The sequence below is a fragment of the Diachasmimorpha longicaudata genome, chromosome 11 (assembly GCF_034640455.1).
Source record: "Diachasmimorpha longicaudata isolate KC_UGA_2023 chromosome 11, iyDiaLong2, whole genome shotgun sequence".
In the NCBI taxonomy this organism is placed as follows: Eukaryota; Metazoa; Arthropoda; class Insecta; order Hymenoptera; family Braconidae; genus Diachasmimorpha; species Diachasmimorpha longicaudata.
The window spans coordinates 5,658,592-5,683,105 of NC_087235.1; the positions used below are offsets into that span (position 1 = coordinate 5,658,592).

General features: G+C 43.6%; 7 protein-coding genes across 14 annotated transcripts; 3 read left to right on the top strand and 4 right to left on the bottom strand.

Annotated features, from left to right (window-relative positions):
* Positions 1–21: 21 nt before the first annotated feature.
* Positions 22–3,763, bottom strand: LOC135167715 (E3 ubiquitin-protein ligase LRSAM1-like). Of its 2 annotated transcripts, XM_064131197.1 has the most exons (7): positions 3,623–3,763; positions 3,301–3,543; positions 2,821–3,237; positions 2,587–2,616; positions 1,292–2,320; positions 1,000–1,200; positions 22–847 (listed from the first exon to the last, which is right to left on the bottom strand). In XM_064131197.1, exons 1-7 carry the CDS (start codon positions 3,692–3,694, stop codon positions 722–724), a joined length of 2,118 nt encoding a protein of 705 aa, XP_063987267.1. In that variant the 5' UTR covers positions 3,695–3,763; the 3' UTR covers positions 22–721. The 2 variants fall into 2 exon arrangements, with proteins under 2 accessions (XP_063987267.1, XP_063987269.1); XM_064131199.1 differs by lacking the exon at positions 2,587–2,616.
* Positions 3,764–3,851: 88 nt separating this feature from the next.
* LOC135167711 (uncharacterized) lies at positions 3,852–11,688 on the top strand. 3 transcript variants are annotated; one of them, XM_064131188.1, is made up of 4 exons: positions 3,852–3,994; positions 8,767–10,523; positions 10,748–10,957; positions 11,020–11,688. In XM_064131188.1, the coding sequence occupies exons 1-4, from the start codon at positions 3,853–3,855 to the stop codon at positions 11,596–11,598; spliced, it is 2,688 nt and encodes an 895-aa protein (XP_063987258.1). In that variant the 5' UTR covers position 3,852; the 3' UTR covers positions 11,599–11,688. The 3 variants fall into 3 exon arrangements, with proteins under 3 accessions (XP_063987258.1, XP_063987259.1, XP_063987260.1); XM_064131189.1 differs by lacking the exon at positions 3,852–3,994 and adding an exon at positions 6,157–6,193; XM_064131190.1 differs by lacking the exon at positions 3,852–3,994 and adding an exon at positions 8,626–8,688.
* On the bottom strand, positions 4,361–8,372 carry LOC135167716 (uncharacterized). The gene is made up of 4 exons (XM_064131200.1): positions 6,720–8,372; positions 5,850–6,177; positions 4,791–5,090; positions 4,361–4,661 (listed from the first exon to the last, which is right to left on the bottom strand). The coding sequence occupies exons 1-4, from the start codon at positions 8,041–8,043 to the stop codon at positions 4,610–4,612; spliced, it is 2,004 nt and encodes a 667-aa protein (XP_063987270.1). The 5' UTR covers positions 8,044–8,372; the 3' UTR covers positions 4,361–4,609.
* A 239-nt stretch (positions 11,689–11,927) lies between the features above and the next one.
* Positions 11,928–13,061, top strand: LOC135167740 (zinc finger CCHC-type and RNA-binding motif-containing protein 1-like). Its single transcript, XM_064131250.1, has 3 exons — positions 11,928–12,262; positions 12,374–12,485; positions 12,573–13,061. Exons 1-3 carry the CDS (start codon positions 12,150–12,152, stop codon positions 13,059–13,061), a joined length of 714 nt encoding a protein of 237 aa, XP_063987320.1. The 5' UTR covers positions 11,928–12,149.
* Positions 13,062–13,068: 7 nt separating this feature from the next.
* Positions 13,069–16,442, bottom strand: LOC135167712 (uncharacterized). 2 transcript variants are annotated; one of them, XR_010299913.1, is made up of 4 exons: positions 14,821–16,442; positions 13,532–14,687; positions 13,185–13,462; positions 13,069–13,094 (listed from the first exon to the last, which is right to left on the bottom strand). XR_010299913.1 is itself a non-coding variant. In XM_064131191.1 (3 exons), the coding sequence occupies exons 1-3, from the start codon at positions 16,084–16,086 to the stop codon at positions 13,260–13,262; spliced, it is 2,625 nt and encodes an 874-aa protein (XP_063987261.1). In that variant the 5' UTR covers positions 16,087–16,442; the 3' UTR covers positions 13,069–13,259. The 2 variants fall into 2 exon arrangements, 1 of the variants encoding a protein (XP_063987261.1); XM_064131191.1 differs by having other exon boundaries at positions 13,069–13,462.
* Positions 16,443–16,812: 370 nt separating this feature from the next.
* Positions 16,813–22,793, top strand: LOC135167708 (DDB1- and CUL4-associated factor 1). Of its 4 annotated transcripts, XM_064131181.1 has the most exons (5): positions 17,004–17,142; positions 17,216–17,284; positions 17,488–17,754; positions 17,931–22,149; positions 22,237–22,793. In XM_064131181.1, the coding sequence occupies exons 3-5, from the start codon at positions 17,494–17,496 to the stop codon at positions 22,419–22,421; spliced, it is 4,665 nt and encodes a 1,554-aa protein (XP_063987251.1). In that variant the 5' UTR covers positions 17,004–17,142; positions 17,216–17,284; positions 17,488–17,493; the 3' UTR covers positions 22,422–22,793. The 4 variants fall into 4 exon arrangements, with proteins under 4 accessions (XP_063987250.1, XP_063987252.1, XP_063987251.1 ...); XM_064131180.1 differs by lacking the exons at positions 17,004–17,142; positions 17,216–17,284 and adding an exon at positions 16,813–16,969; XM_064131182.1 differs by lacking the exon at positions 17,216–17,284 and having other exon boundaries at positions 16,990–17,142.
* A 118-nt stretch (positions 22,794–22,911) lies between these two features.
* Positions 22,912–24,334, bottom strand: LOC135167741 (large ribosomal subunit protein uL6). The gene is made up of 4 exons (XM_064131251.1): positions 24,205–24,334; positions 23,597–23,741; positions 23,143–23,470; positions 22,912–23,051 (listed from the first exon to the last, which is right to left on the bottom strand). Exons 2-4 carry the CDS (start codon positions 23,732–23,734, stop codon positions 22,945–22,947), a joined length of 573 nt encoding a protein of 190 aa, XP_063987321.1. The 5' UTR covers positions 23,735–23,741; positions 24,205–24,334; the 3' UTR covers positions 22,912–22,944.
* Between the last annotated feature and the right edge of the window lie 180 nt (positions 24,335–24,514).

Sequence of the window (24,514 nt, forward strand, 5' to 3'; positions counted from 1 at the left end):
ATAAAAAAAAGCCACAACGCCTTTGAGGACGAATAAAAATCTTTTTAATTCACTTTCGAATTTTAAACATTATGATTAAAGTTTTATACATATTTATAAACAATGGAAATTAAATAATTCCACGAAGTTGTTGAGTTCTAGGGGTTTCATTATTAAAGATAAGGAGATAAGTTTATGATATTGGATTGAATTCTTCAAACAACAAAATTAAAATAATTTCAATGAATTCAATCAACGAATTTTTCATAAATTTAATTTTTCCATGCGCTTTCACTCGTTAATTTTTCTTTAATTTTATGCTCATCCTTATCTCCTCATTTATCACCTACGAGTTGAACTTCAGTATCCGGAATTGATATTAAACGTGCTAAATTCTCTGCCTCTACTATTCTGTATAATAATCCCATAAAATGAACAATAGGCACATGATAACAAAGTCAGTACCTCATTCGGCTCGTAAACACGTGGAAGCAGTATACAATTCGTGTAAAATTCTCGATATTGGAAAACTGTACTGGACAATTCTAGCAAAAAATGAGGTAATTCATATACAATGGTATAAAATTCACACGTGACAATAATGCGGTAAATCCTTATCGTCTCCACATTTTCAATTACCTAATCGTAATGAAAAGCCAACGGGGCATGGATCCCCAAGCAATTCAACGGTGAAGCGTGACGAAGTGGGATTTGAAAAAAAAATGATCAATTAATTCACATTTCAAGGCTTTATGACTGGAATTTTGCGCTGTATAGAGCCGCGGCACATAGGGCATTCGGTTGTTACCAGGCTTGAGCATGTTGCACAGCAACATAAGTGCCCACATGGCAGAAAAATCACTTCGCACTGAAATTAAAATATTAAAATAATTCGTTAATATTACGGAATTCATAATTGAACGTTTGATAATAAAATTAGCACAAATGAGGTAAATACGAACGTTCCTTTCTCATCGTTCGAAGGGAAAATAAACTCAGACAGTAATTCTAATGACTCACCTGTGAATCCATACAGATTACACACTCAGTCGTATCAATACTGGATGTAGTCTTCGCGAGGGTATTCGTACTGCTGGTGGAAGGCTCATCGAGAGGTGCTAAAGGCACAGACGATTCCACCTCATTCATTTTCATCTCCGCCAGATAATTCTCAGCAGCGAGTATCACAGCTCGTCTGTCGTTTTCCTCGTGAATACCAATCTAAAATAAAAACAAACGGTTCCACTTGAGCGCTCTCAAGGTCGCCATTGAATTTATCAATAAATCAGAGAGAAAAAAAAATTTTTTTCACCTCTTCCAATTGCTGGTGATCGACGTGAGGTAGCATTGAAGGCAGGGATGCTAGGAATGGTAGGCAGTGTAAAGCCCCAGCGATGGCTACATGCTTCACTAGGGTCGGCTCCAGGCCCTCGAGGAGACCCTGGGGTCGCTGGTTCATCAGGGATTGGTACTGCAGCAGCCAGAATAAACTATCTCTTCGCGTTTCCCTCTGCTGTTCAATTTGCTTTATCGTCTCTAGGAGCTCTTCACGACGTTTCTCTTGTTGCTGGAGAAGACTCTCCAGAATTCCACTTAAAATTACTCGCCTCTGAGCAATATCATTGATTTGTTCATTAATCTTCAGTTTCTTCCTCTCAAGTTCAATATTAGTCAAGACGAGTAACTGCGACTGGACAAGATTGACTTGTTGAACGATGCTCCACGATCTGGCATCACTCCTCTCCAAAAGTGCTGCGAGAGCTGCTTTCTGGAGAACCTCGTCCTTTCTAAGCCTCTCCAGAAGCTCCTCACGATCTCTCCTCTGATCCTTAGCAACTGACGCCAGGTGCTCATTGTTTCTCAACTCGAGACTGAGCAACGACTGGGCGTTACACTCTCGAAATTTCGTGTACTCCTCGATCTTCCTCTGGTTCAAGAGCTCTTTCTCCAGTAGTTCCTCCATTGCAATGAGAGTCTCTCGCGTCCTGCAACTAGATTGATCCGAGTGACACTGTGCCAGCAGCTCCAGCTCCTCTTTAATCTCCCGTTCGTGTAATTCCGCCTGAGCCTGTCTCTCAGTTTCTGAGCTCCTCAGGAATTCTTTGATAAGATTATCAGCCACTTTCTCAGCGTCAGAAATCCCTGAAAGCAATCTGATCCTATTGACTTCCCTCTCCTGTTGGACCCTCTCGATTTGTTCTGCCAATATCGACTGCTGGAGGGCCAAATCCTCTAGTAATTTATTTTTCTGGCCTTTGTACATCGATCGCACCCCGATTTCATACTCCTCTTGCTCCCTGATCTTTCTCTGGACTTCTAATATCGCATTCCGTCTTCTTTCCTGAGAGATAATAACTCTTTAGATTTTTTCGGTGAGTTTCACCCAGTTCAGCAGATGATTGCGGACAGTTGGTGCCTCAGGTTATTGTTTTGTTAGTGATTCATTGGAAGTTATTAATTAACCACGGTATGCAGGAAAAAATAATGAGATAACATAACATGGGCTGCCAACTGGACGAAACCTGAGCAGACTAATGCCGGGAGGGGAAAGAAGCATAGATGATAAAATGAAATGATTACGATAAATTTATGATTGTGATCACGTGCCTTTTCTCTTTCTAGCTTCGTTAATGTTGCCTAAATAAACAAAAAAGTTGATAAATAAAAATGGTGATCACAACAGTGATTATTATTAATATTCAATATTAATTTGGTGACAGAATGGAATAAGGCAAATCAACAACTCGTTCATGAATATAAAAAATTGAAAAATCTTTTTCTCTTTTCTTCAACTCCTTTATTCCATTCCTTTCACCACTACCATTCAAATCACAACCAAACCTGTATGTCTTCGTCTCTCTTGGCATCCTTATTCTCAGGGCTCTCAGATTTCAACCTCGCCATCTTCATCTCAGCATCCAGAAACTCATCCCTGGCTCTGCCATCCAATCCCAGCTCGTGAGCCAGGAAAGCAACGATTGCTATCGCTCCACCCTGTGTGACATAATCTGGAGGATAATTTAGAGTCAATCCTTCGAGATTGACATGCACCAGGCTTAGGGCGAACGCCAGAGATTTTGGCAGTTGCTTTATTCCCTGGTTATTGCTGATGTCAAGGATATTCAAGGTCTTCAAATTTCCCATTGTTTCTGGCAATGATTTCAGTTTGTTGTTTGAGAGGTTCAATTTGATGAGCTTGGGGAGCTCTGTTAGCTCCTCTGGTAGTTTTCTGAGGCCATTGTTTTGGAGATACAATTCCTGGGAAATAGAGATCAGTAAACATTCGGAATAAGTATTGCACCTCAGGGGTTTTTTGTTTACCTCGAGAGACGTGAGAGATCGAATTTCCGAGGGTAAACTGGTGAATTCATTATCACTGAGGTCAAGGACAGTGAGAAGTGAGAGATCACTGAGAGCACCACCTCCTGTCAACGACGACAGACGGTTTTTTTCAAGTTTTAATTCCTTTTTCCTGAATACCTTACACAACGAGTACACCCCTGATGGAACATTCTTCAATCCACAGTCGGAAACATCGAAAATTGGCTCCGGTGTCTCTCTAGCCTGTAATTAATCATGAAATTATTTAGCACGCATGTTCTTTAATTAATAAATTGTCGTGTGATAATTTTAATTTACGTACTAGATACAATTTATGCTCCAAACGCGCCTTGTAATCCACGTTACCCTTAGTCCCATGTTTCCTAAACGACATTATCGTACTGGTGTCATGACAGTGGTTGGTCGTCCAAGAATGCGATCATCTCGGATAATATTTGTATATTGTTATCATGATTCTTTGAATATCACCAGTCAACACATTGTTTATCGGATTTTGTCACTGGGGACATTGTCAAGTGACTCATTATCTCAATGTCATGGCAATTTATAACGGAATTCGCAGGCAGCGTTACTACGGTAATTCCAGGAATTATTTCAATTTCGCACACAATTCGATGTAGTGTTGAATTCCTGATAAACAAAGAGCTTTTGCAGATCTACCGAATGAACGAAGGTACCTCAGAATTCTTAATACATTTAATCCAATTCGGAAAAATGATTATATTTAATTGAATTTCCCGGAGGCAATCGTCTAGCCTAACAAAATCAGAAAGAGTGGCAATTGTCCAACAAACAATTTCATTATAATTAATTGCAGTTGCATGGGAAACATTTAAGGGGCCATGCAACATGGACAGAAGTCTCCACGAGAGTAAATCAGTCAACTAAATTCTGCTCTACGATGAACAATCGTTGAATTAAAATCTTATGTTCGGATGGCAACTAACCTCCCAGGTTAGCCCCCTGAAAACCCCTTTCACGATGAAGAACATGATGACAGTTGGAGGGAATACACATTTAGAAAACCCTTGTGTACCCAAAAACACGAAAATTTTATTCATCCACCAAAAATAAGTCCTCAAAAATTTTTCTCTTCATTAGTAAAATCAATTCTCTACAAAAGATATAGTTTAACAATTATGAGTAATATCAATCGGAGTTGGAAATTATTGGCATTATGTCAGAGCCAGTTTTCTAGGTCGTCGTCAGTTATATGAATCCTCTATCAGAATATAACAGGCACTACTCAGTCACTGGGGGGTGGCTCACCCTCCCGCGACCCTTTCTGCTAGGCTGGCTCTCTTTTTCGTAACCTGTACTCTGTCGGTGTCAACATGCCCCTGAAAACATCAGGAAAATCTTCATCTTTATTCCGTTGATTCCCTGAGGATTCCCTGAACGTTTTTAACGTCGAAACATGAATTTTTCCATAATTTACACTCAATATTTCTCTCTAATGGCATAGTCACCTCAAAACAGTATCAAAAGACACGCAAACGCCCTTGTCACACATTCTTCTATAAAGATGCCAGCACTCCTTCTCCTTAGTAGTCCTGAGAAGTGGCTCGACATTCTCAACATCCAGCTCGACAGTCTCAATATCCACGGAGGTCATCCTGAAGCCATCCCCCTCGATTATCTTCGTTACAGACCTCTGCAGGGCCACCCCATTGACCTCACTCCCAATTCTGCACTCTCCATTCTCCCTGATCTCCTTGGACTCCTTGGTCTCCATCTGCACTGCACTCGATCTGCTTTCCTCACTGGAACTGAACCATCAAAGGCCAAATTTAAACGTCAAGTTCAATCATTTCAACATCACGATAATCCTCTCATTATCATCCATCTCCACCCCCTAACAGAAGGAACAAATTGAAATGACAGTTGACACCCCAGCATGTAAATACAGCTATAGGGGTCTCAATTTCTGCAAATGTGTTGACTCAGCATGAATCCATCTAAATGGTGATATATACGTCAGTCTTAAGCTCGGGCACTAGATGGTACCGACGACGAACCACCCCAGTATCAGATATGTGTGCCCTCCTTTGGCCTAGTCCCTCCACCCCTTTCCCACCCTCTAGGGAAAAAAATCTAGTCCTTCTCTTGACTCTCCCCGATATAATAAATCTCAGGGAAATCGAAATTGGTTCGTGCCCACGAATATCAGTGGGAAGTGGGTATTGTACGAGCTAGAGAGCAAATGGAGTTGTGACTCGCTTCTGTTCTTATTTTGTTAAAAAGGGAGAAGAAAAAACGACTCGTGGTTATGAACATTTAACTGCCTCTTATTTTTTTTTATCTTTGCTCTTTTTACAGTGTAATGATGCCAAGTTCTCGGGGATTGGAAATGAAGGTCGAGGTACATTTATTAGTTTATCTTTTCTCGTCAAGCACGAAGAGGCCTCCAGAGTTGAAATAATATTGACATTGGATTTTAATCAATCGAGGACTGGGGAAGTTGTCTAGGCAGGAGATTTAATGGATATTCTATTATTTCAATAGAATCAAGACCCTAATGAACTCACTCTGTTCTCGCTGGGACACTTTTCGTCCTCTGAAGTACCAGTTTCCTTTTCTTATCCTGTGTATCACCAATCGGTACCACGAGACATCGTTTTTCGCGATCAGTGAGGGCCTGGTTGGCATCAGCAGAGGCCTCCCAGTACCTGGGAGACGACGGGATCTCCAGATTTGTGGAGATGTCCTGCCAGGCTGTCCTTGTCTCGTCCCCGGGGGGACGCATCATTGGCTGGGGCAGAATAATCTTCGGCTGCATCTCCGGGAGGGACTTCCGGTCTGCGCTGCGCGGTCGCAGGTGCAGCTCACCTTCTATGGAGTCCTGCTGGAATGAAACTGATTCAACACCCAGGTCGTTAGCATTTTTTAAAATTCCTCGTGTGTCTGTTCGATTGTTGCTTTTCGTACGAAGCACACATGCGACCGTGAACGCTTGAGATAACTCACGGGACGCGGGTGATCGCGTGTCTCTAGTCTAGTCTAATTAGTTGAGATGCCGTGCAAGCCTCTTGACTATCAGATACCACTGGGCGTCATTGTGACAGGACATGCATCTGCCCATTCTCAATTAAAATGTTCTCACACATTTGGGGGGGGTATTAAAGTCGGATGGAAGAATGTAATGAAGTAATTAGGACTGGCAATGAACCATTAACTCGAAGAGTTTCTTCTAAACTCAAAATTTTTATCTATTAAACGTGATCAGGAAGAAATCGTAAAAAATTAAGAAAAAATTCCTGCGTGAGGACGATCTAAAAGGGATAATTTTTCGATTGAACACAATTATTGCTATCAGAAGCGCAAAGATCTAAAGAACTTCTCGTTACTTCATTGATGTCAAAGAAAAGGGCTACCAGTATCCCACTAAACTCTCTTACCAGACTTCATGACCCTCCTGGGCATCAATCCATTACTCCCACAATTATCCAAATTCCCAGTACTTAAATTTCCCACGCTCATCATCATCGGCGAACAGCCTTTGATAATTGGATTTGTGGACAAATGATTCCTCAATTGACGAACGAGTTTGTCATCCCTCGGAGAATTTTTCTCAACCTCGCTGTCACTGTCCGCATCACTGACTAGTGACACCATAGTGACAACATCGGGATTTGCTTTGGATAACTCACTCTTTCGTCCAGTCTCATCGACCCTTCGTTTCCCATTTCTCGATCTTTTTTTGTTACCAATAGTCTTGTGTTTTTCGGCCGGTGGTGATACGACGCTGGCCAAGTTTTTTGAGTCATCCCGGGGACTTGTGAGCGCCGAGGATTTACCCTGGCTCACGGAGTCCTTCCGTTCGAGCTTGAAGGGAATCAGGGGATTGTTCGAGTCCCGGGTTTTGCTCATCTTCGGGGTATCGATGATGATGTTGACTCTGGGACGAAGTGGAGGATTGCCAGGGCTTGAGGGGTGTCCTCGACGCTGTAGGGGAGGTGCTGAATTCGTCCTCTTGGCTCTGACGTCGATCACCGATCTCTCCTTCATGTCTTTGATCACTGGAGATACTAGAGTGCTCTTCTGAACTGGTCCATTAAAAGCCACATTCGTCCCACTCTGGAAACTCGCGCGTTTCGTTCTCGCGTCCGCTGCCAGACTGATCTTGACTTCCTTATCGTTCCCTGTGGTAGAGCCCCTGAGTTTCCCCCGATCTGGCTGATCGTCTGGACTATTCTCCACCTCGGATTCATTCCCATCGAGCCTTGCGGCTCTGCCTTCTCGGTCGTCCTCGGCAGGCTTCGGCTCGGCGCTGGACGTTGACAATCTTGAGTCACATCGGTCATCAGTCGTAGTGTCATGAGCGAGGAAGATGTCGATGTTGGATTTATTCGCCTCCCGCTGCTTCCATGCCAGCCGCAAACGCTCGGCGAGCTCCTGTCTCGAGTACAAAATGGCAGCTTTGTCAGCGGCGATCACCGAGGAAGCGGCGAATGGGGTCCTTCCTGATTTACTCGCCGATGTTGTGCCTATTCGAGAGGCAATCACCTCTACTTTTGGACTGTCCTCCATCTGAGAACTCCAGGCGATTCTCACTTTGGGTCGATCCATCGAGCCCCAATTATTCTTATCCCGTCTCGGCTTCACCGGCTGATCCGAGTGGCAGATGTTTGGCCGATTATCATCCGCCGATCTCTGTCGTCTCACCTGCGACCTCTTAGGAGGCTGCTGCAGGGAAAGCTGCCTCGTTGGCTGTCTCGACATCCTTCAATTTCTCCCCTCACTAATTTATTTTGCACATCGTTTCCACCTGAAAACTGGATGTCTCCTTTACTGCTTTCAAGTTCAGGAGAAGCGTGATCGGTGCCCGTCGGCAGACGCCGGCTGACTGACTCCATCCATTGCCCTCAGCCGAATAGAGTCCGCTCGCAAAAGCATCCATAGTAATACAGGGGTATCTCATACCTTTAAACATTAACTCTCCCCCTGATTTGCCCCTTCTTCCTCAGACCCCCTCGTAACTCCAGTCACCCGTTATTGATCAAAACTTTGCCTATCATCTGACAGCTTGTTGTCCGCAGTTACCATGGAAGTTAAACTACCCCCTCAGGCCGATCATTTGAATTCGTTGAACCTGGCACACATACAGACAACTATCGCATTCAACTTCCAAGTTTTAAGTGCCGGATATTTTTTTTTTGTTTCTACGTCGGAGGGGGAAAAGTTTTGGAACTTTGAAATGCTTGTATTTGGAATCCAGCCACGTGGCTCTATCATCTGGGGGGGGGGGGTAATTACTCCTCTCGGGATCGGTTGGATTGACTTGATTTCGTGTTTTTTTTTTCAGCTCAATTTTTTATCGAGAACTTGGCAATTTGACGCGGTGCCAGACAGCAAATTGCCTTCAATGTACTGAGCGAAAAATTCATTAAACATTCAGGGCGTCTTCTATTTCGGTAAATGTCCAGGAACTGGATTATGTTTCAGAGGGAGGGATGACGGAGGGCACTTCTATGGGCGATCAGTTCGCCTTCGACGATGACCTGGACATATCCATCGATTCCAATCCTGAGAATCTCAGTAAAGAAGACAAAGCCAGAAAACTAATCAGGGAGACTTTAACCACATGCACTATTGATGACTTGGAGAAGAGACTTCTGAATGTTGCGTGTCCTCTTCTCAAGGAGAACATCATCGAAATTATCGATCAGATAGAGGCAAAACTCGGTGAGGACAGGGGTAAGAGCCCAAGACTTTTTGACGACCTCTTCATCAAGTGTCAGAGTGCACTTGAACCCTGGAATGAATTGCTGAGTCACGTGGAGAAATTGGGAAAGTCCTGTGACCCCAGTAGATTGGCTAGTTTGATCGATACCTTCCCGAGTGTAGTCATCAAGATATCTGGCCACTGCAAGAGCAAGAGACATCAGTATCCCAAGGAGCATCTGCCGCAATTGCTCTCCGATGCCTTCCGGAAGTCCTGCGTCAACGTCCGGCTCTTCTGCAATCTCCTAACATCAATGTCCGTCTCACCACAGAATGACGTGGAAGTGCTCAAAAAAATTATTTCATCGATCGGTGAGATCGCGAGGCTGTCGACGTACGATCTCGTGACGATGGGCCAGTGCTGGAGGGTTTTTATGAAGCTGGTAGTCGTCCACAAGGATATCTTCATCAAGGGGAACTCGATGGACTCTGTCAGGAGTCACTTCAATCACTTAATGATCATCATTAACTCTCTGTATAATAATATAATAAAATCGTCTGGAGAACTCTTCGAGAAGCGAGCAAAATGCACGGTCTTCCTTCTGACGATCCTAGATCGTCTTCACTCAGTCTTCGTGAATTATCCCCCGGGGGAAGACTTCCTCAGGGAAATGATTCCGAACTTGATTATTTTGTCCGCAAATCATTTGATGTGCACGGGAGCTAAACTCAAGGACGACGAGAAAGGAATTTACAAGGCGAGAGCCAGAATCATCACTTCGAATTTTGCTGAATCTATACTGAGGCACTACACAAGTATCGATACCTTCTGGAAAATGTTCCTGGCGGAATTCGAAGAGGTGAAGAAGAAAGAAGATCTGAAATACTCGATTGGTTATCACTCGATTCTTCTGTCGACAAGTGATACGTGGAAACCTGCAAGTCTGTTCTTTCAAATTGTCATTGAGAATATTAATAATCTCCAGGAGGAGATACTGATCGGATCCTTGGAGGTTCAAGCGTTGAATGGGGAACCCCAAAGTGTTTATAGATCGACTTTAGCAGTTCTGGTGGATTTTCTCATTCGAAACATCGAGGATTTCGAGGTCTACGAGATGATCGTTATGAGGAATCTGATGAAGGAGAGTCTGTGGCCTTCTCTGATGGCTCATGATGTCCTGCAGAAGCTTTATAGGTCCTCCAGTGAGGACCTCTTAGAGATCCACATTCGGGAGTTCGTGGGGGCCTACGAGGTCCTGAAGGACCGCGATGACAGCCTCGTGGGGGTTATTTTGGGGAGAATGATTGTCGATACGTACGAACTGCTCAGCAGTGAGGGAAAAGAGAGGGTTCTGAGGAGTTGGAAGGGCTCGGGGAGTCTTCGGTTGATACTGGAAAGTGGATCATCCGACGAGTCTATCCGGGCCAAGCAGGTGGCCTTGTACAGGAAAATTACAGCTGTCGAGTCAGTCAATAGTCTTCCAGAAGTTATTGCGGATCTACGTCGGCAACCGACTGTTAAGAATTGGAGTCGCATGGTATGTTAATGGATTTTGTTCTTGATGAGTCCATTTCAATTTATTTGAGTTTTTATGTCGCTATTCGGGAGGGGAAACTAAGTTGTTTAGAAGTGACAGACGAAGTAATATGAACTATTGGAGAAACAAAGGTCTCAAATTGTATAGGATAGAATCAATTTAAAATGACAGAATTTTCATTTATATAATGAAAAAACTTTTTAATTGATTTTTTCATTTATAAGGTGGAAATACTGAAATTGATGGCAATCCTGAGGGAACAGATTGACCGTAGTATGACTGAGAAATTATGTGAAATTTCTGCATTCATTATGAATGCAGTGGAAGAGTCCTCTGGATGGAGGAGAAGAATGCTCTTGCACGTGATGCTCCTGCTCTTCGATTGTGCTAGGATCAACGCTGAAGATCAGACGTTCAATTGGTCTCTGATTTCGGTAATAAAAAAACCCAAAAATTACCGAGAGTTCTTAAAACTGTTTAAAATCTGTTCTGTTAGGTATTATTCTCCCGAGTTTCGCACAGTTCGGACCTTCCCCAAGACTTCCTCATAAAGCTGTGTCATTATCTGTCAGCAAACGCCCACCGATTGAACTGCGCCAGTGAAGACAACGTTCCGGTGCTCTCGAATTTATTTTGCAATCTGTTAGAGCACAAGAGTGCTTTCGTTCGTCAGGAGGCCCTCGAGGCTTACGATCACGTCGTTGAAACATGTGGAAATGACGATCTAGTCAGGAAGATCACGAGGATCATTGCACAGCGTCCCAGACTTCGTGAAATAGTACCCGCGTACTTGAAGAAGGAACCGTTAGAGGAAATTCCTTCCATCATCGACTACTTGAAGACTCTCTCCAGAAAGACAATGAAATTCGCTGGGATACACCCCCACCAGTGTCGAGATGAAGAAGAGGAGGCTGAACACGATGATAAACGATTCAAAGCCAACCACGACGACTTGGAGGCAAAAGCAGAGGATGTTTGTGAGAACTTGATGATTCTGGTGGGTGAGAGAAGGGATTTGGATCCCAGGTTGCTTGAGAAGTTAAACAATGCCTGTCGAACATTTTTGAAGGAATAGAAAACAATAATAGTATTTTTTTATGATTGTATTATCATTAAAACATATATCAGACACTTTTGAATAAAAATTTCGGAATTAAATCACAAATTGGAATTTTACCCCCACGTTACATCCTATGTCGATAGCCAACTATTGATTGCCTTTCCCCAAATGAACTGATTATATCGTATCTACGAGCTTTATGCCCGTCTGTACTGAGCTTAAAATGTTGCGCTGATTTTTCATTTATTTATAAATAAATAAGGACCTGCAGATACCCTATGAGCATGAGAGCTCCATTTATGACACATAGATGTCACTACTGTTATGGCAGTATTAAATTAGTATTAAATAGTTTTCAATATGGCTTGTTTATAATAATTGAAGAAATACATTCTCACATGATTGAGTGGATTTTTATATTTTTTTAAATGATGGACCCATGGGACGGGTCCTCCCCCCCCCTCGCGTTTATTTACATCGATCAGCTGTTCTCTCAGTGTGTGCTTGCAACGACACTTCGCGACATAAACAACCGTTCATTAATTTTCACGTTAAATTAATTGAAAATGAGTGGTGGCATCGTTCCCAGTAAATCAACGGTCTACGTATCAAATTTGCCGTTCTCCCTGACTAATAATGATATTCACAAGCTTTTGGAGCACCACGGAAAGATAGTAAAGTACGAAACTACGTGCACATAATTAATAAATAATATTATTACACAGTTGAAGATGTTTTAAACATTCACATGAGGCAGGATAATGAAAGAAATAATTTGATTCAATTCCAGGGTAACAGTTTTGAAAGATAAAAAAACTCGAAGAAGCAAAGGAGTAGCTTTTGTATTGTTCCTGAAACCAGAAGATGCAGTGACATGTGTTCATAATTTGGACAACACTGAGGTATTCTCCAAAATTAAAATAAATAAATAGAAAGAACAAACAAATACAAACGTCGAAGGAATAATGGGAAATAATTTATTGTTGCAGTTGGGTGGACGAACGATTAAAAGTTCGATAGCAGCGGACAACGGTCGCAGTACAGAATTCATTCGACGGAGAGAGTACCCTGACAAGTCTCAATGCTGGGAGTGCGGTGAAGAGGGCCACCTCTCGTACAAATGCAGCCACAACACTTTGGGACCCAGGACCCCACCCCCGAAGAAGACTCGAGTGAGAAAGAGAAGTAAAGCTGGGGGCGAACCCTCGGGCACTAGTTACTATGACTCCGACAGCGACGAGGGAGCGAGAAACCCCAGAGGCGCCCCAAGAGTTGATTCCCCTAAAGTCACCGATGACGTGGATACAGAGACCCTTAGTGCTGCCATAAGGCACGAACAGGAGCTGCTGGAGCTCGAGAAATACAGGTACAAAGTAGCCACAGGACAATACGACGAGAATAATCAACAGGACTCGAAGCCCAGGAAGAGATTCAAGAAGAACGAGTACTTCAGCGACGAAGAGGAGCTGAGTGATTAACTCCAAATGAGTAGAAATAAGTCTATCTGTATTCTGTGATAAAATTATTTAAAAAAGTATAAAATATATTGTCATAGAGCCATAAAAATTCAACTTTTTTATGAAAAAAAAAATAGAACGTACAATTATTTACAGAAAAAACGAACAATTGGGTCACGACGGAGTTATGTTAGATAAATTACAATTCGTGAGGAATTATTAAAGCTTCGTCTTGTATATTTTTATATTCTTCATTCTCCTCTTGTGGGAACTCATGCCGAAGTTCTCGGGTTCTGTCGACGTGTCTGGTTTGTCTTTCAAGGCACTTTTAGGTGTAAAAAGTCTAGGAGTCGATGGGACTGTCTCACCTGAGGATGCTTTCTCTAGGGCAATTGTCGAGGTGATCAGGGTTAAGGCTTCTCCTGAAGAAAAATTAAATTAAAGTCATTTCCAATGTGTAGTTTACATAATGTATAATAATAAACACTTACGTTCATTCGCATGCAGTGCAAATCCCTGTATCATCGGCACTTGTTGCATAAAAAGTTGAAAAAGATCATCCACATCAGTAGCTCTGACGATAAAGTCTGGATCGCGTTTTGCCAAAAAACTCAAAAAACGAATTCCACTTTTGAGTGCACTGAACTGTCTTCTCTTGACCCCTCGCCAAAAATTGTCATCTAATTTCCTCCAGGTACGACTGGTGGGGCACGTGTCAGCAGTCAGTCTACTCCTAACTTCTTCTAAATTGATCTTTGAACAATTGTACAAAATTGCTATCGTAAAAGTCAGCAAATTCGTCCTACAATAGTGTACACTAGATTCGTCGGGCCAACTGATGTTGTTGAGTAGGAATGCTTGGTAGACGAATGAAAGCATAGAGAAGGCGAGCTTAATCGTCGTTATTTCGTCGAGTTTAAATCTCATCAGTTGAGCCATGAAGACCGCCAAAGGGCAAGCATTGGGTGTGAAATATTGAGCTCCTTTCCACAATTCTATAGCTGATTTTTCAGACGGTGAGGGGCAAATTTTAACGTTAAAACTCGGTGACCCGCAGAAAGAAACAAGCACATCAGTCAACGGAACAAAACACTGCAATAACGGTCTCGAGAAAACAATTTCTCTGAATATATCCCCGACGTACTTCAGCCCCCGTTGGCTGAACGCCACTCTCCTCTGGGCGTTTCTAACCGTCGTAATAATGGCACAAATTAATCCAGTGAACTGATGGGACCGTCTGATGAGTCCCACCGTCGTCACAAATTCCAGCATCATCTCCAGCATCTCGAACTCATGCCCCCTCATCTCCCAAACGTTAAACGTCTCCATCTGGGTGGACAGCCTCTGGAAACCTTCATCCCCGTCAGTGATGAGAAAGGACTTTCCCGTAATGTATTCACTGAGGTAGTCCGAGGCTTTCGCGATGTGAGAGAGAGTCCCGAAGGCTCGTCTTGCCTCGACGCCTCTCTCTTCCTTGTACCAGGGGCTGGCATCTTGTAAAGACTGTGAGTAATTTATCGGGGTGTCATAGAAGTTGGAGAAGTAGAGGTCATTCATGTCTCTTATATCGTCGTTCTGCATCGCTGTGGAAATTTTTTTGAGGACCAGAGTGGCGTTCAGCAAGAGCTCTCGACTGATTGCAACAATCTGGAAGACAACAGAGGGATTGGATTTCTTTTTAATCCGGAAATCAAAGCTAAAGACCACTCATAACTTAATTTTAGAATAATTTTTTAAAATTAATTCAAAGGGACACCTAGCACTTCAGCCATTAATTTACCTTATTAATCATAGGAAAACAATCCTTAGAATTGATCTCCACACTAGTTTTCCTCATCATCGTCGTGACATCACTCCAGAAGAAAGCAGTACTCAGGTGTCTCCCATCGACAACAGTAACAATGGGTTTGACGAGTTCCGGATTTTCAAAAATTCTGAAAGTCTCCTCCTCCTGAAGTATCGGAAGATTTTTCTGCCCAATTTTCTCTACAACTTTGACGTCGACTACAGCCTTTTCCGGAACAGGAGCCTCGAAAGTCACATCAGGAATGGCCGCGAGAGGATAGCTGTAGCCCATCGTCTTCAGTTCTCCACTCACTTCCCCTTGTACCCCTGCCTGAAGATCCACCTGAATGCCACTCTCAATCCTGACAGCCTTCGGCCCAGACCCACACTTCACGATCTTGTTCTTCGGCGAATTCACAGCTGACGTTGACGGCGGCACCAGTTTAATAACATTCGTCTCCAGCAATTTACATTTCTCCATGAGACTCCCAAGCTGAAGTGCCTGGAGATCGTACTGGGTTTTCAGGTTCTCCCGTTCTTTGGTCAACGCCTTGACATTCTCCTCCCACTTCCTCTTCTCCTCCTCGAGAGCCTTGTCCTTCTCGAGTTTCTCCCTCTCAGCCTTTATCTCTGTCTTCTTGAGCTTCTCCTTCCAGTAATAGAGCTCCCCAGTGAGCACCTGAACCTGGGGATCGACGTTCTCCACTGGATTTGCCTGAATGCATGCCTGGCTCTGAAAGGTCGAGTTCAAGTTCGAGCGAGACTTCAATAGGGCCCCCTTGAAGTGATCGAGCGATGGGAGATCCTCAATGTTCCCAATCGCCTCCGAAGATGCCAGTTGCTGAGACGCTGGTGGCTTCCAGTCTGAGTTAAACCTCGGAAGTTTGGCCAAAGGCTGGCCTTGTGCCTCTGACCTTCTGCTAGCTCCATTCGTGAACCTACTGCCATTAATTAACCCTGACGTGGAAGGTGCTGCTGATGTCGATGGCCCTGGCAGCAAGGAACTTCCGTATTTGACGACGCCCCTTGGTTCATGGTGGTTGAAATCCACCGTGGACACGTTTACCTCTTGGGAGCATGCCTGAGAGGCTATCAAGTCTATCTGCTCGAAGTCCTCCTCGAGGAAATCGTCCCCCCATGGGTCGTCGTCGTCCTTTGATGGTCTTTTTGGAATAATCGGGGACTTTGGCACCTCTAGCTTCGCTCGCTTCGCTGGAGACGAGGTTCCCTGCTCCAGGGCCTTTCCGAAGCGCTTGGACATGGTGATTTCATTGCATTGGGAGAGGGGTGGTGCTTGCAAGAGGACTTTCGGGATTCTGGACTTCCTGGTTACATATTCGCAGACTAAACACTGATCACTGGACACACTCGACTCTGACGGGTGAGGTTATATTCTGGAAATTACTGGAATCAGGGCTGTAACACATCCAGCGACCGCAATGACATTTATCAGAACGATTTATTGGGTTTAATTACGATTAACGGAGAATTGAGGGGGTGAACGAGATGGACTTTAAGATTATTTTTGTTTGGAGTGATTATGAACGACGACGCGGGAGAACTGATTAATTGCGATAAACGAGGGGCCCGCGGGGGGAGGGCACCACGTGGGATGCCCAACACTTTGCGCCTGCGTGAAGTATATCTGTCAAATTTTTTATTTATTTATAAGCCACCAAAAATGGCTTAAGAGGAATATTTTTATTCCTCTTAAATCCAGAGATATTCAAGGGAAACTCAATTAAGAACGTGATCACCTGAAATCATTTGGGCTCATTCTAATTGATTTATTACCTGAACAAACGACACAAGTCAATTGTTCACTACGAAATAATACTTGACATCATTATCGAGGTTCTTGATCCCCCGAATAATTTGTTCATTGATGAATGTAAAATGAACATAGTGCCCTCTAATAATAAATTCAAATCCAACACCTACTTGACTAGGTTCCCGCCCCCATGCGTGACCACACACTCATTTTTAGCGAGTGGATCAGAAACAGAACGAGAACCTTCAGTCGACGAATTACGCGTACGCCAGTTAGACCGTATTTGTGCTTGTTCTACCATCAATTCGAATAATTACGTAGTTTCGTTTATAAACAATTTATTCATCCTGATTATTGATTAATAGGAGTGGAGGTAATAATAGGGGGGGTCCAGAGCTTTGGGAGGGTTTTTGGGGGGTATTCGGCAGCTGTCAGTTGGTGGAGAATTTTTATAGCACTTTTGGCCAGCGTCGGCAGTCATCATTAAGCATAACCTAGTCGTCGAGTGCACGCGATACACGTTTGGTCCAATTGGATTTCATCAGCGTAATTAATTTCTTATGTGTGACAATAATATTTGGATTTTTGGATAATTTTTTATCCTGATTTTTGTTCTCAGAAAATCAAAAAATACTTGGGCATAAATTTTGCGTGGATTTTGTCAGTTAATTTGGAATTAAATTTTGAGGTTAGGATCTACTTGTTCCGAAAACTCTCCCTCACTAGGTTATTTTGAATGGATGTGGAGTGAATGAAAAGTGACTAATCATTATTCAGACTCATTTGTCGATAATTTAAGAGAATTTCTTTTCACTTCCATTGATTTATGATTTTTTTTCCCTGTTTGTTTTCATCGATTGTTGATCTCGATCACTTGGTGTTTATTTACAGTTTATAATGGCTACTGTTGAATCACTAGCTGAAATCAATGACGTGGTGCAGATACTGCGACAATGGGAGGAGGATCATACATCGCCCAGTTACGATCCCATTCCCACACTCCAGAGATTAGCTGAGATCATAGAGCTGGAGACTGAGAACTACCTCAAGATGGATCCAGATCCATTCGATGAGAGACATCCATCGCGAACCGATCCTGAGTGTAATTTTGGTCACATACTCAAGGTTTTATTTCGTAAAGATAATTTTATGACCAAGGTAAGAGTCCAGATCTTTCATTAACTGCTTTACAAAGGCGATCAACTTTATTTTTTCACGTAAAAAAATCTCTGTTCACGTGGAAAGACTGAAAAGCCGTTGAGAAGATAATGGATAGAATTTTTATGATATTTTTCGCTCTCTATCCTTCATGAACCCTTGACCTTTCATTCCAGCTGATAAACGATTACCTCCGCGATACATACTGGTCTCGTGCGGGTATCCAGGGTCGAGACGTTCGTAAACTGAATATAGCAGCCTGCAGACTGATGCTGGACATCCTTCCAGGACTAGAAACCTCCGCAGTATTCCAGCCCGATATGGACGGCCTGATCCACCGCTTATTCACCTGGGCAGAGAAATCAGTGGAGCCCTTGCAGAGCTACGCGACAGGTCTCCTGGCAGCGGCAATGGAAGTCCAAGACATAGCAACGGGCTTTCGCGAGCAAAATGGTCGAATGGTTCCCCTGATGCTGCAACGTCTGCACAAGCTCCAGGAGAAAGCTCACGAGGACCGCCAGACCACCTCCAACTCCCGTCCATTCGCTCACTTCGGCCAGACGCGAAATTCCTTCGGTGATGGTGAGCATAAGGGTGTCCCAGGGAAGCGAAAAGTTCGAGATAAAAAACGTGAGAATGGAGTGGCAAAAAGTCCCAACGCCCTTTTCGGTTCTGAGGAAGAGGAGGCAGACAGTGCAGAGGAGACACCCACCAAGAAGCTCAAAAGTGATCAGGAGGATCCCTCCACCTCAGTGAAGGTCGTTCCCTATCCTGAGATAATGTCCCCACCTCAGGCGATCCCAAAATCCCAAAGTCACCCTACCAACCAAACAACGCCTTCAAAAGTCTCGACTAGAGCAACACCTCCGAAATTTACTGGCCCCTCTCGTTCGAGCGTCCCCAGAAATCTCACTCAGACGTCCTCAACGCCGTCGATGCTGCTGGAGGGGAACTCGAACTCCTCCTGGGCAGAGCTCGAGTCATATGTGATTGGTAACGTCCAGATACACCCACCGACCCTTGCCACAAGACAGATGTTGATCTTGAGATATTTAACACCGATGGGAGAATACCAGGAGTTCCTTGGGCACGTGTTCGAGCAGAACGCCCTTGATTTGATCCTCAAGTACATAAACGTGAGGGAAACGAAGGACAGTAGACTAGCCTTCGAGGCATTGAAGTACCTGGCGTCTCTACTGTGTCACAAAAAATTTTCGATAGAATTTTTAAACGTTGGAGGACTGCAAAAATTGTTGGACGTGCCAAGACCTAGTGTAGCTGCCACTGGAGTATCCATCTGCCTGTATTATCTGGCATATTGTGAGGATGCTATGGAGAGGGTGTGTCTTCTGCCGAAGCACATCATATCGGATTTAGTAACTTACGCTCTGTGGTTGTTGGAGAGGAGCCACGACTCTGGGAGATGTCATGCCACCATGTTCTTCGGTTTTTCATTTCCCTTCAAGGTTATTCTGGAGGAGTTTGACACCCAGGACGGTCTTAGGAAGCTCTACAACGTCATATCGACCCTTCCAATTCTGAATATCGAGGAGGAACCGACGCTGAACGACGATGAGGAGTGTGCATCGAGGCAGATTGTTAGGCACGTTGCAGTGGCTTTGAAGAGGTACATGGAGGCTCATCTGTACTTGAAGGCTGAGCAGCTCCAGAGGATGGAGAACGCCAGGGTCGAGAAGGACACCTGGCAGCCGTCCATTCCCCCCTACAAGGCTTGCAAATTGTCCTCTGAAGAGGTGCAGTCGAAAGTGGAAATCCTCCAGGAGCTGATGAACTGCAGAGCCTCCTGGGCTCCTGTTGAGGAGCTCCACAGGCTGGGAGGTATAACCCTCTTGCTCCAGATCATTGCTTTTGCACGCGAGTGGAACTACAATGGTCGAGCTCACACCTCGTCCAGCGCTGAGACTGTTCGATCCTGTCTGGATGTAATAGCCATCTGCTCGGTCGTTCCAAAAGTGATGTTGCTGTTGTGTGACAGAGTGGACATGCCAGATATGTCCATGACGATGGCGATAAATCTATTACTGGCTGCTGCTGAGTGTGAGATCATTGCTGATGCTGATGTTCAGAGGGCAGCGTTGAGAGCTGTTGTCAATTGTGTTTGTGCACCATTGAGCAGGGTCGGTGGAAATTTAGCTAGATATTCAGCTATTGGTTCTGCTAAGAAAAAGGCTAACATTCAGAATAGTGAGGAGATCATTCAGAAGGTCTGGGAGAGTGTCAGATCGAACAACGGAATAATGGTTCTACTTCAGCTGATGATGGTGAAGACACCTATCACTGATGCCGACAGTATCAGGGCACTGGCCTGCAGGGCTCTAGCTGGTCTAGCCAGGAGTGAAAAGGTCAGGCAGATCATCTCAAAATTGCCAATGTTTACGGACGGACAGATCCAGGCATTGATGAAGGACCCAATACTACAGGAGAAACGACAGGAGCACGTCACCTTTCAGAAGTACGCCTTGGAGCTAATGGAGAGGGTATCAGGTAAGGCGAAACCCACTGGGGCTGAGTATGAGATGTCCTTGGTGAGTCTCCATCGTGCCAATGTCGTAGCGCAGACGAGAATACAGTACAACGAGCAGCAGTTGAATCAGCTGATCTATCAGCACTTGGTGTCCAAAGGACTGACTGAGACTGCTACAAGCCTTCAACGAGAGGTCAATCTGGACTCCCATCCCATTATGAAGTCAGTGACTTGTTATCATCCCGTTACATTTAGGAGCCCAGTCACCACGACGCGCGCTGGATTTTCTCCGGGTGCTCCCGTTAATCTCTATAACACTAGTAGATGCCCCAGAGAGGGCAATACCCGGCCAAGCCCCCTGCAAACACCAACCTCCTCGACATCACGATTCATCACTCATGTACCAAATACAACACCAACAGCCAATCAGCCTTCGTCTAGAATTAAATTATCAGATTGTCTCAATGCCAGTCCAGTTAGTAGTAATCTACAGCCGATGAAATTGCAGATTCACCAGAAAAAACACAATCAGCAGGAGAAACATCAGAGCGGCAGTTCATTGTCCAATTTGCAGAGCATTCTCCAGTCCCCCAGTAACTCCAGATCCCTGCAAAAGCAGATATCGAGGGATCCTGGTGGTGGTGGAGGGACACTTGCCACTGGAAATATGACTTCTATCATAAGTCTGGATTCAATCATCACTGAGTACCTCACGAATCAGCACGCCCTTTGTAAGAATCCCATGGTGACGTGTCCGCAGTTCAATCTCTTTGAACCACACAAGTGTCCCGACCCCAGGGCAAAGAACTCTGCAGCCACTAACATGACGATGAGAGTCGCCAGGAGACAACTGGGTATCGACGACAGAAGGCTGGATAGAAGGCACATCTACAGTAGATTCTGCCCAGTTAAGTCTTTCCGTCCAGCTGACGTAGAGGGGATATTCACCTGTTGCACTTTTACCCCCTGTCAGCAGTATCTTATGCTCGGTACTTACTCGGGGGATGTGAAAATGTACAACGCTCATACTGGAAATGAGGAGGCGACTTATCAGTGTCACGATACACTTTCGCATATTTATCATATGGAGTGCAATCGAAAGGGCAATCTCATGCTGACGTCAACTGCCTGGAGAAGTCCCATGTCTGCTTTGTGGAGTATCGGGGCCTTTTTTGATATGAAAATGCCTTTCGAGAGTGAAGATTACGTCGAGTTTAGTAAACTACAGGACAGGATCATTGGGACACAGGGGGAGAGCGCCACCATTTATGATATTGCCAGTGGAAAGCTATTGAACACCTTGACACCCTCCATATCGAATCAGTACACCAAGAACAGAGCGACTTTCAGTATGAATGACGAGTTGGTGCTGAGCGATGGCATCCTCTGGGATGTTAATTCAGGAAAAGAGATTCATAAGTTCGACAAACTTAATCAGACACTCAATGGGGTATTCCATCCCAATGGGACTGAAGTCGTGTCCAATACTGAGGTCTGGGACCTCAGGACATTTCATCTGCTCAAGACTGTGCCTGCATTGGATCAGATGAACGTCATTTTCTCACCGATTAATCATATTATTTATGCTATCTCGTTGGATCAGGATACAGAGGATGAGTCCAATTATGTGACGTCTTTCAAGACACTGGATGCACTCGACTACAGCAGCATTGCTACCTATGATGTCAGGAGGTCGATCTGCAGTTTGGCTTGTAATAAATACGACACGCAGATTGCTGTTGTCGAGAATCAGGGAGAGTACGACAGTGTCCAGGAGTCCTGCGTCCGGTTGTATGATGTGGGGAGGAGGAGGGACGATGAGGATGAGGCGGAGGAAGAGGAGGAGGAAGATCTGGACGCTAGCGATGATGATGGATCGAACTCTGGGTCTGATGACAATAATGATGGAGGTAGGTGCTTTGGACCTTTGGGGATTTTTAATGGGTGCGAAATAGATGAACTAGAAAATTAATTTCAACTCTCATTTGATTGTTTAGATGGGGATAATGCTGATGCTAACGGTGAGGACAACGGCGATGATATGAATTTGAATGAGGACAATGGAGACGACGATTCGAGCCTTGATGGAGATAATTCAACGAATGGAAGCGATTATTCGCCTGACATGGATTTCTCTGGAGAATATTCAGATATGGATGAATTTGAAATCCTCTTCTCGTGAATCGAGGATAATAGAGGAATTGATGAAGAAAACGTTTATCATGATTTTTTTTCCAAAGATGGAAAATGGGAAAATGTGGCCTGATTAATAAAGCTCAATGGCTGTGTCGCTGATTTTCCCTCGATGTACTATCTAATGTGAACCTGCTGCCAGATGTTTTCCTATTTCGCCGGATCAATCAATTTTTTTTTTCTATTTTGTTCATTTCCCAATCGATCGAGTTGTGATGGAGATTGTAATGATAAAGCCACTTTTCACGGGAGAAAAGATTTTTCTGGGAACTTTTCTTTTTTTATGAAATCGGTGGAATAATCAAGAACGTTTAAGAAAATGTAAGTGTATAAATTGAATAATAAATGATAATTAAATATTTTTGAAGGCTTTTTTTATCCTATTTTCTTTAATTATTAGAAATCTTCAAATATTCTGTAAAAAAATTTATTGGTTGAAAGGAACAAAATGGGAGGGACAAAAGTCAATGAAGAGACAGTTTATTGTTAATTATATTTATTGTAAGAAACATTTAGTCCTCTTCTTGGACAACAGTCGTCTTCTCGGATACATAAAGACCATCCAAAAACTTTCTGATGTCCTTGTTTTTCACAGTCGTTGACTGCTGAATAAGGGCAGCTGAAAAAAAAAAACAAGAATTTCAGTCCTGAGCAACAAATAAAAAAATTCTACTGGGATATGAGAAGCCGCCGTTATCTACGGAACCTACCTGATCTTGACACATCCTCCAGCGAGTTACCCTCGAGGATCAGCTCGTCCTTTTGTTTAGCCGAGTTACTGACAGTAACTCCCGGGGCCATCTTAACCCTCCTGATGTATTTTTCACCCAAGAAATTACGGATTTCAATGACCGTATTGTTCTCGGTGGTGACACAGTTGATGGGGAAATGGGCATATACAGCACGCATTTTGTACATGTAACCACTCGTTACACCCTTGAGCATGTTGGAGATGTGGGAGCAGACAGTCCTCACTGCAGCGAGCTCCTTCTTCTTACCAAACCATTTTTCGACCTTGAGGAGTCTTGGGTTGATCATCTGTAACAAAAAGATGAATTTAGATCACCGGACCTCTTGAGGATTCGAAGAATCAGTAATAGATATTTTATTTATAATTAAATAGACAATTAATTTAAAGAGTTCGTCCATTGAGGAGGTACTTACACGGATATCAAGGGCAAGATGCTTGAAGGAACGGCTGAGAGTACCTCGGGGTCCCTTCACAGTCACCCTTCGGGATTTGACTGTTACAACCAATCCCTCGGGGATCTTGACGGTTTGATTTGTCACAATTTGCTTCATGCTGCAGCTGAAAATTTATAAAATTATTGACACACGAATTTTCAATAAAAACGTACTTCATTCGTGATCCACTCCTTGACCGAAAACAATGGACAATTGTTAAGCTACTGCTAATGTTTATACGCTCGTTATTGAGGTTAGGATCGCGAGAACTTCAACAAAGGAGGAAAAATAAAAATAAATGAAAGTATTCAAACAATGAGTCGATAGGAATTTTCACTCCAACAGAATTTCCACATTTCTTCACTGATTAAGCCACAAACTGGGGGCAAAACGGGCCTGACAGGTACACGTCGTTGGGAGTAAGGTTATCAAAACCTGGATATTGTTTAACGATTCGTAATGCAAAAAATATCACTGCAATATAGATGGACGATCACAGACGTGCATTAATATCACAAAATAATGAATTGTAGCATTGTTTTCGGGGTAGATTGATTGGGATTCGATTTCACGAGATTTTTCGTTACCTTTCACGCGCTACAGAACCACCGGAAAAGGGGGAGCGAGTGAGAAGGGCGTATGAATAAAGTTGGACTGAGGGAAGTGGCACAGAACGACCTCTGTGAGGTTTCCATGAATCAGCAGTTAATAAAACAAATTTCTGGCTTATCATTTCAAACAGAAAATAATTATACTAAATAACTAAATCTTTATTTATGTGTCCATTTTTAATCGCCTTTTTCTCTCAGTTGTAAATAAAAATTGTAAAAAAAAACAACACTAGTCCTACAGCAAGATATGGCACTGAATGGATAGACATGTGAATAAAAAAAAAAA

Excerpts from the sequence above, each read along its gene's own strand:
- LOC135167741 (XM_064131251.1), bottom strand. The coding sequence starts at position 23,734 with ATGAAGCAAATTGTGACAAATCAAACCGTCAAGATCCCCGAGGGATTG. Across the intron at positions 23,471-23,596 it reads ATCTTGCCCTTGATATCCGT|ATGATCAACCCAAGACTCCT; the intron begins GTAAGTACCTCC and ends TTTTTGTTACAG. Across the intron at positions 23,052-23,142 it reads GGAGGATGTGTCAAGATCAG|CTGCCCTTATTCAGCAGTCA; the intron begins GTAGGTTCCGTA and ends TTTTTTTTTCAG.
- LOC135167716 (XM_064131200.1), bottom strand. The coding sequence starts at position 8,043 with ATGTCGAGACAGCCAACGAGGCAGCTTTCCCTGCAGCAGCCTCCTAAG. Across the intron at positions 6,178-6,719 it reads CAGGAGGGTCATGAAGTCTG|TTTCATTCCAGCAGGACTCC; the intron begins GTAAGAGAGTTT and ends GTGTTGAATCAG. Across the intron at positions 5,091-5,849 it reads AGTGTCCCAGCGAGAACAGA|TTCCAGTGAGGAAAGCAGAT; the intron begins GTGAGTTCATTA and ends TTGATGGTTCAG.
- LOC135167712 (XM_064131191.1), bottom strand. The coding sequence starts at position 16,086 with ATGTCCAAGCGCTTCGGAAAGGCCCTGGAGCAGGGAACCTCGTCTCCA. Across the intron at positions 14,688-14,820 it reads GTTTTCCTATGATTAATAAG|ATTGTTGCAATCAGTCGAGA; the intron begins GTAAATTAATGG and ends GTTGTCTTCCAG. Across the intron at positions 13,463-13,531 it reads TGCACTGCATGCGAATGAAC|GAGAAGCCTTAACCCTGATC; the intron begins GTAAGTGTTTAT and ends ATTTTTCTTCAG.
- LOC135167740 (XM_064131250.1), top strand. The coding sequence starts at position 12,150 with ATGAGTGGTGGCATCGTTCCCAGTAAATCAACGGTCTACGTATCAAAT. Across the intron at positions 12,263-12,373 it reads CACCACGGAAAGATAGTAAA|GGTAACAGTTTTGAAAGATA; the intron begins GTACGAAACTAC and ends ATTCAATTCCAG. Across the intron at positions 12,486-12,572 it reads ATAATTTGGACAACACTGAG|TTGGGTGGACGAACGATTAA; the intron begins GTATTCTCCAAA and ends TTATTGTTGCAG.
- LOC135167715 (XM_064131197.1), bottom strand. The coding sequence starts at position 3,694 with ATGTCGTTTAGGAAACATGGGACTAAGGGTAACGTGGATTACAAGGCG. Across the intron at positions 2,617-2,820 it reads AGAGAGACGAAGACATACAG|GCAACATTAACGAAGCTAGA; the intron begins GTTTGGTTGTGA and ends TTGTTTATTTAG. Across the intron at positions 848-999 it reads TAATCTGTATGGATTCACAG|TGCGAAGTGATTTTTCTGCC; the intron begins GTGAGTCATTAG and ends TTTTAATTTCAG.
- LOC135167708 (XM_064131180.1), top strand. The coding sequence starts at position 17,494 with ATGGCTACTGTTGAATCACTAGCTGAAATCAATGACGTGGTGCAGATA. Across the intron at positions 17,755-17,930 it reads AAGATAATTTTATGACCAAG|CTGATAAACGATTACCTCCG; the intron begins GTAAGAGTCCAG and ends CTTTCATTCCAG. Across the intron at positions 22,150-22,236 it reads TGATGACAATAATGATGGAG|ATGGGGATAATGCTGATGCT; the intron begins GTAGGTGCTTTG and ends TTGATTGTTTAG.
- LOC135167711 (XM_064131188.1), top strand. The coding sequence starts at position 3,853 with ATGTCATGGCAATTTATAACGGAATTCGCAGGCAGCGTTACTACGGTA. Across the intron at positions 3,995-8,766 it reads GATCTACCGAATGAACGAAG|AGGGAGGGATGACGGAGGGC; the intron begins GTACCTCAGAAT and ends ATTATGTTTCAG. Across the intron at positions 10,958-11,019 it reads TCAATTGGTCTCTGATTTCG|GTATTATTCTCCCGAGTTTC; the intron begins GTAATAAAAAAA and ends CTGTTCTGTTAG.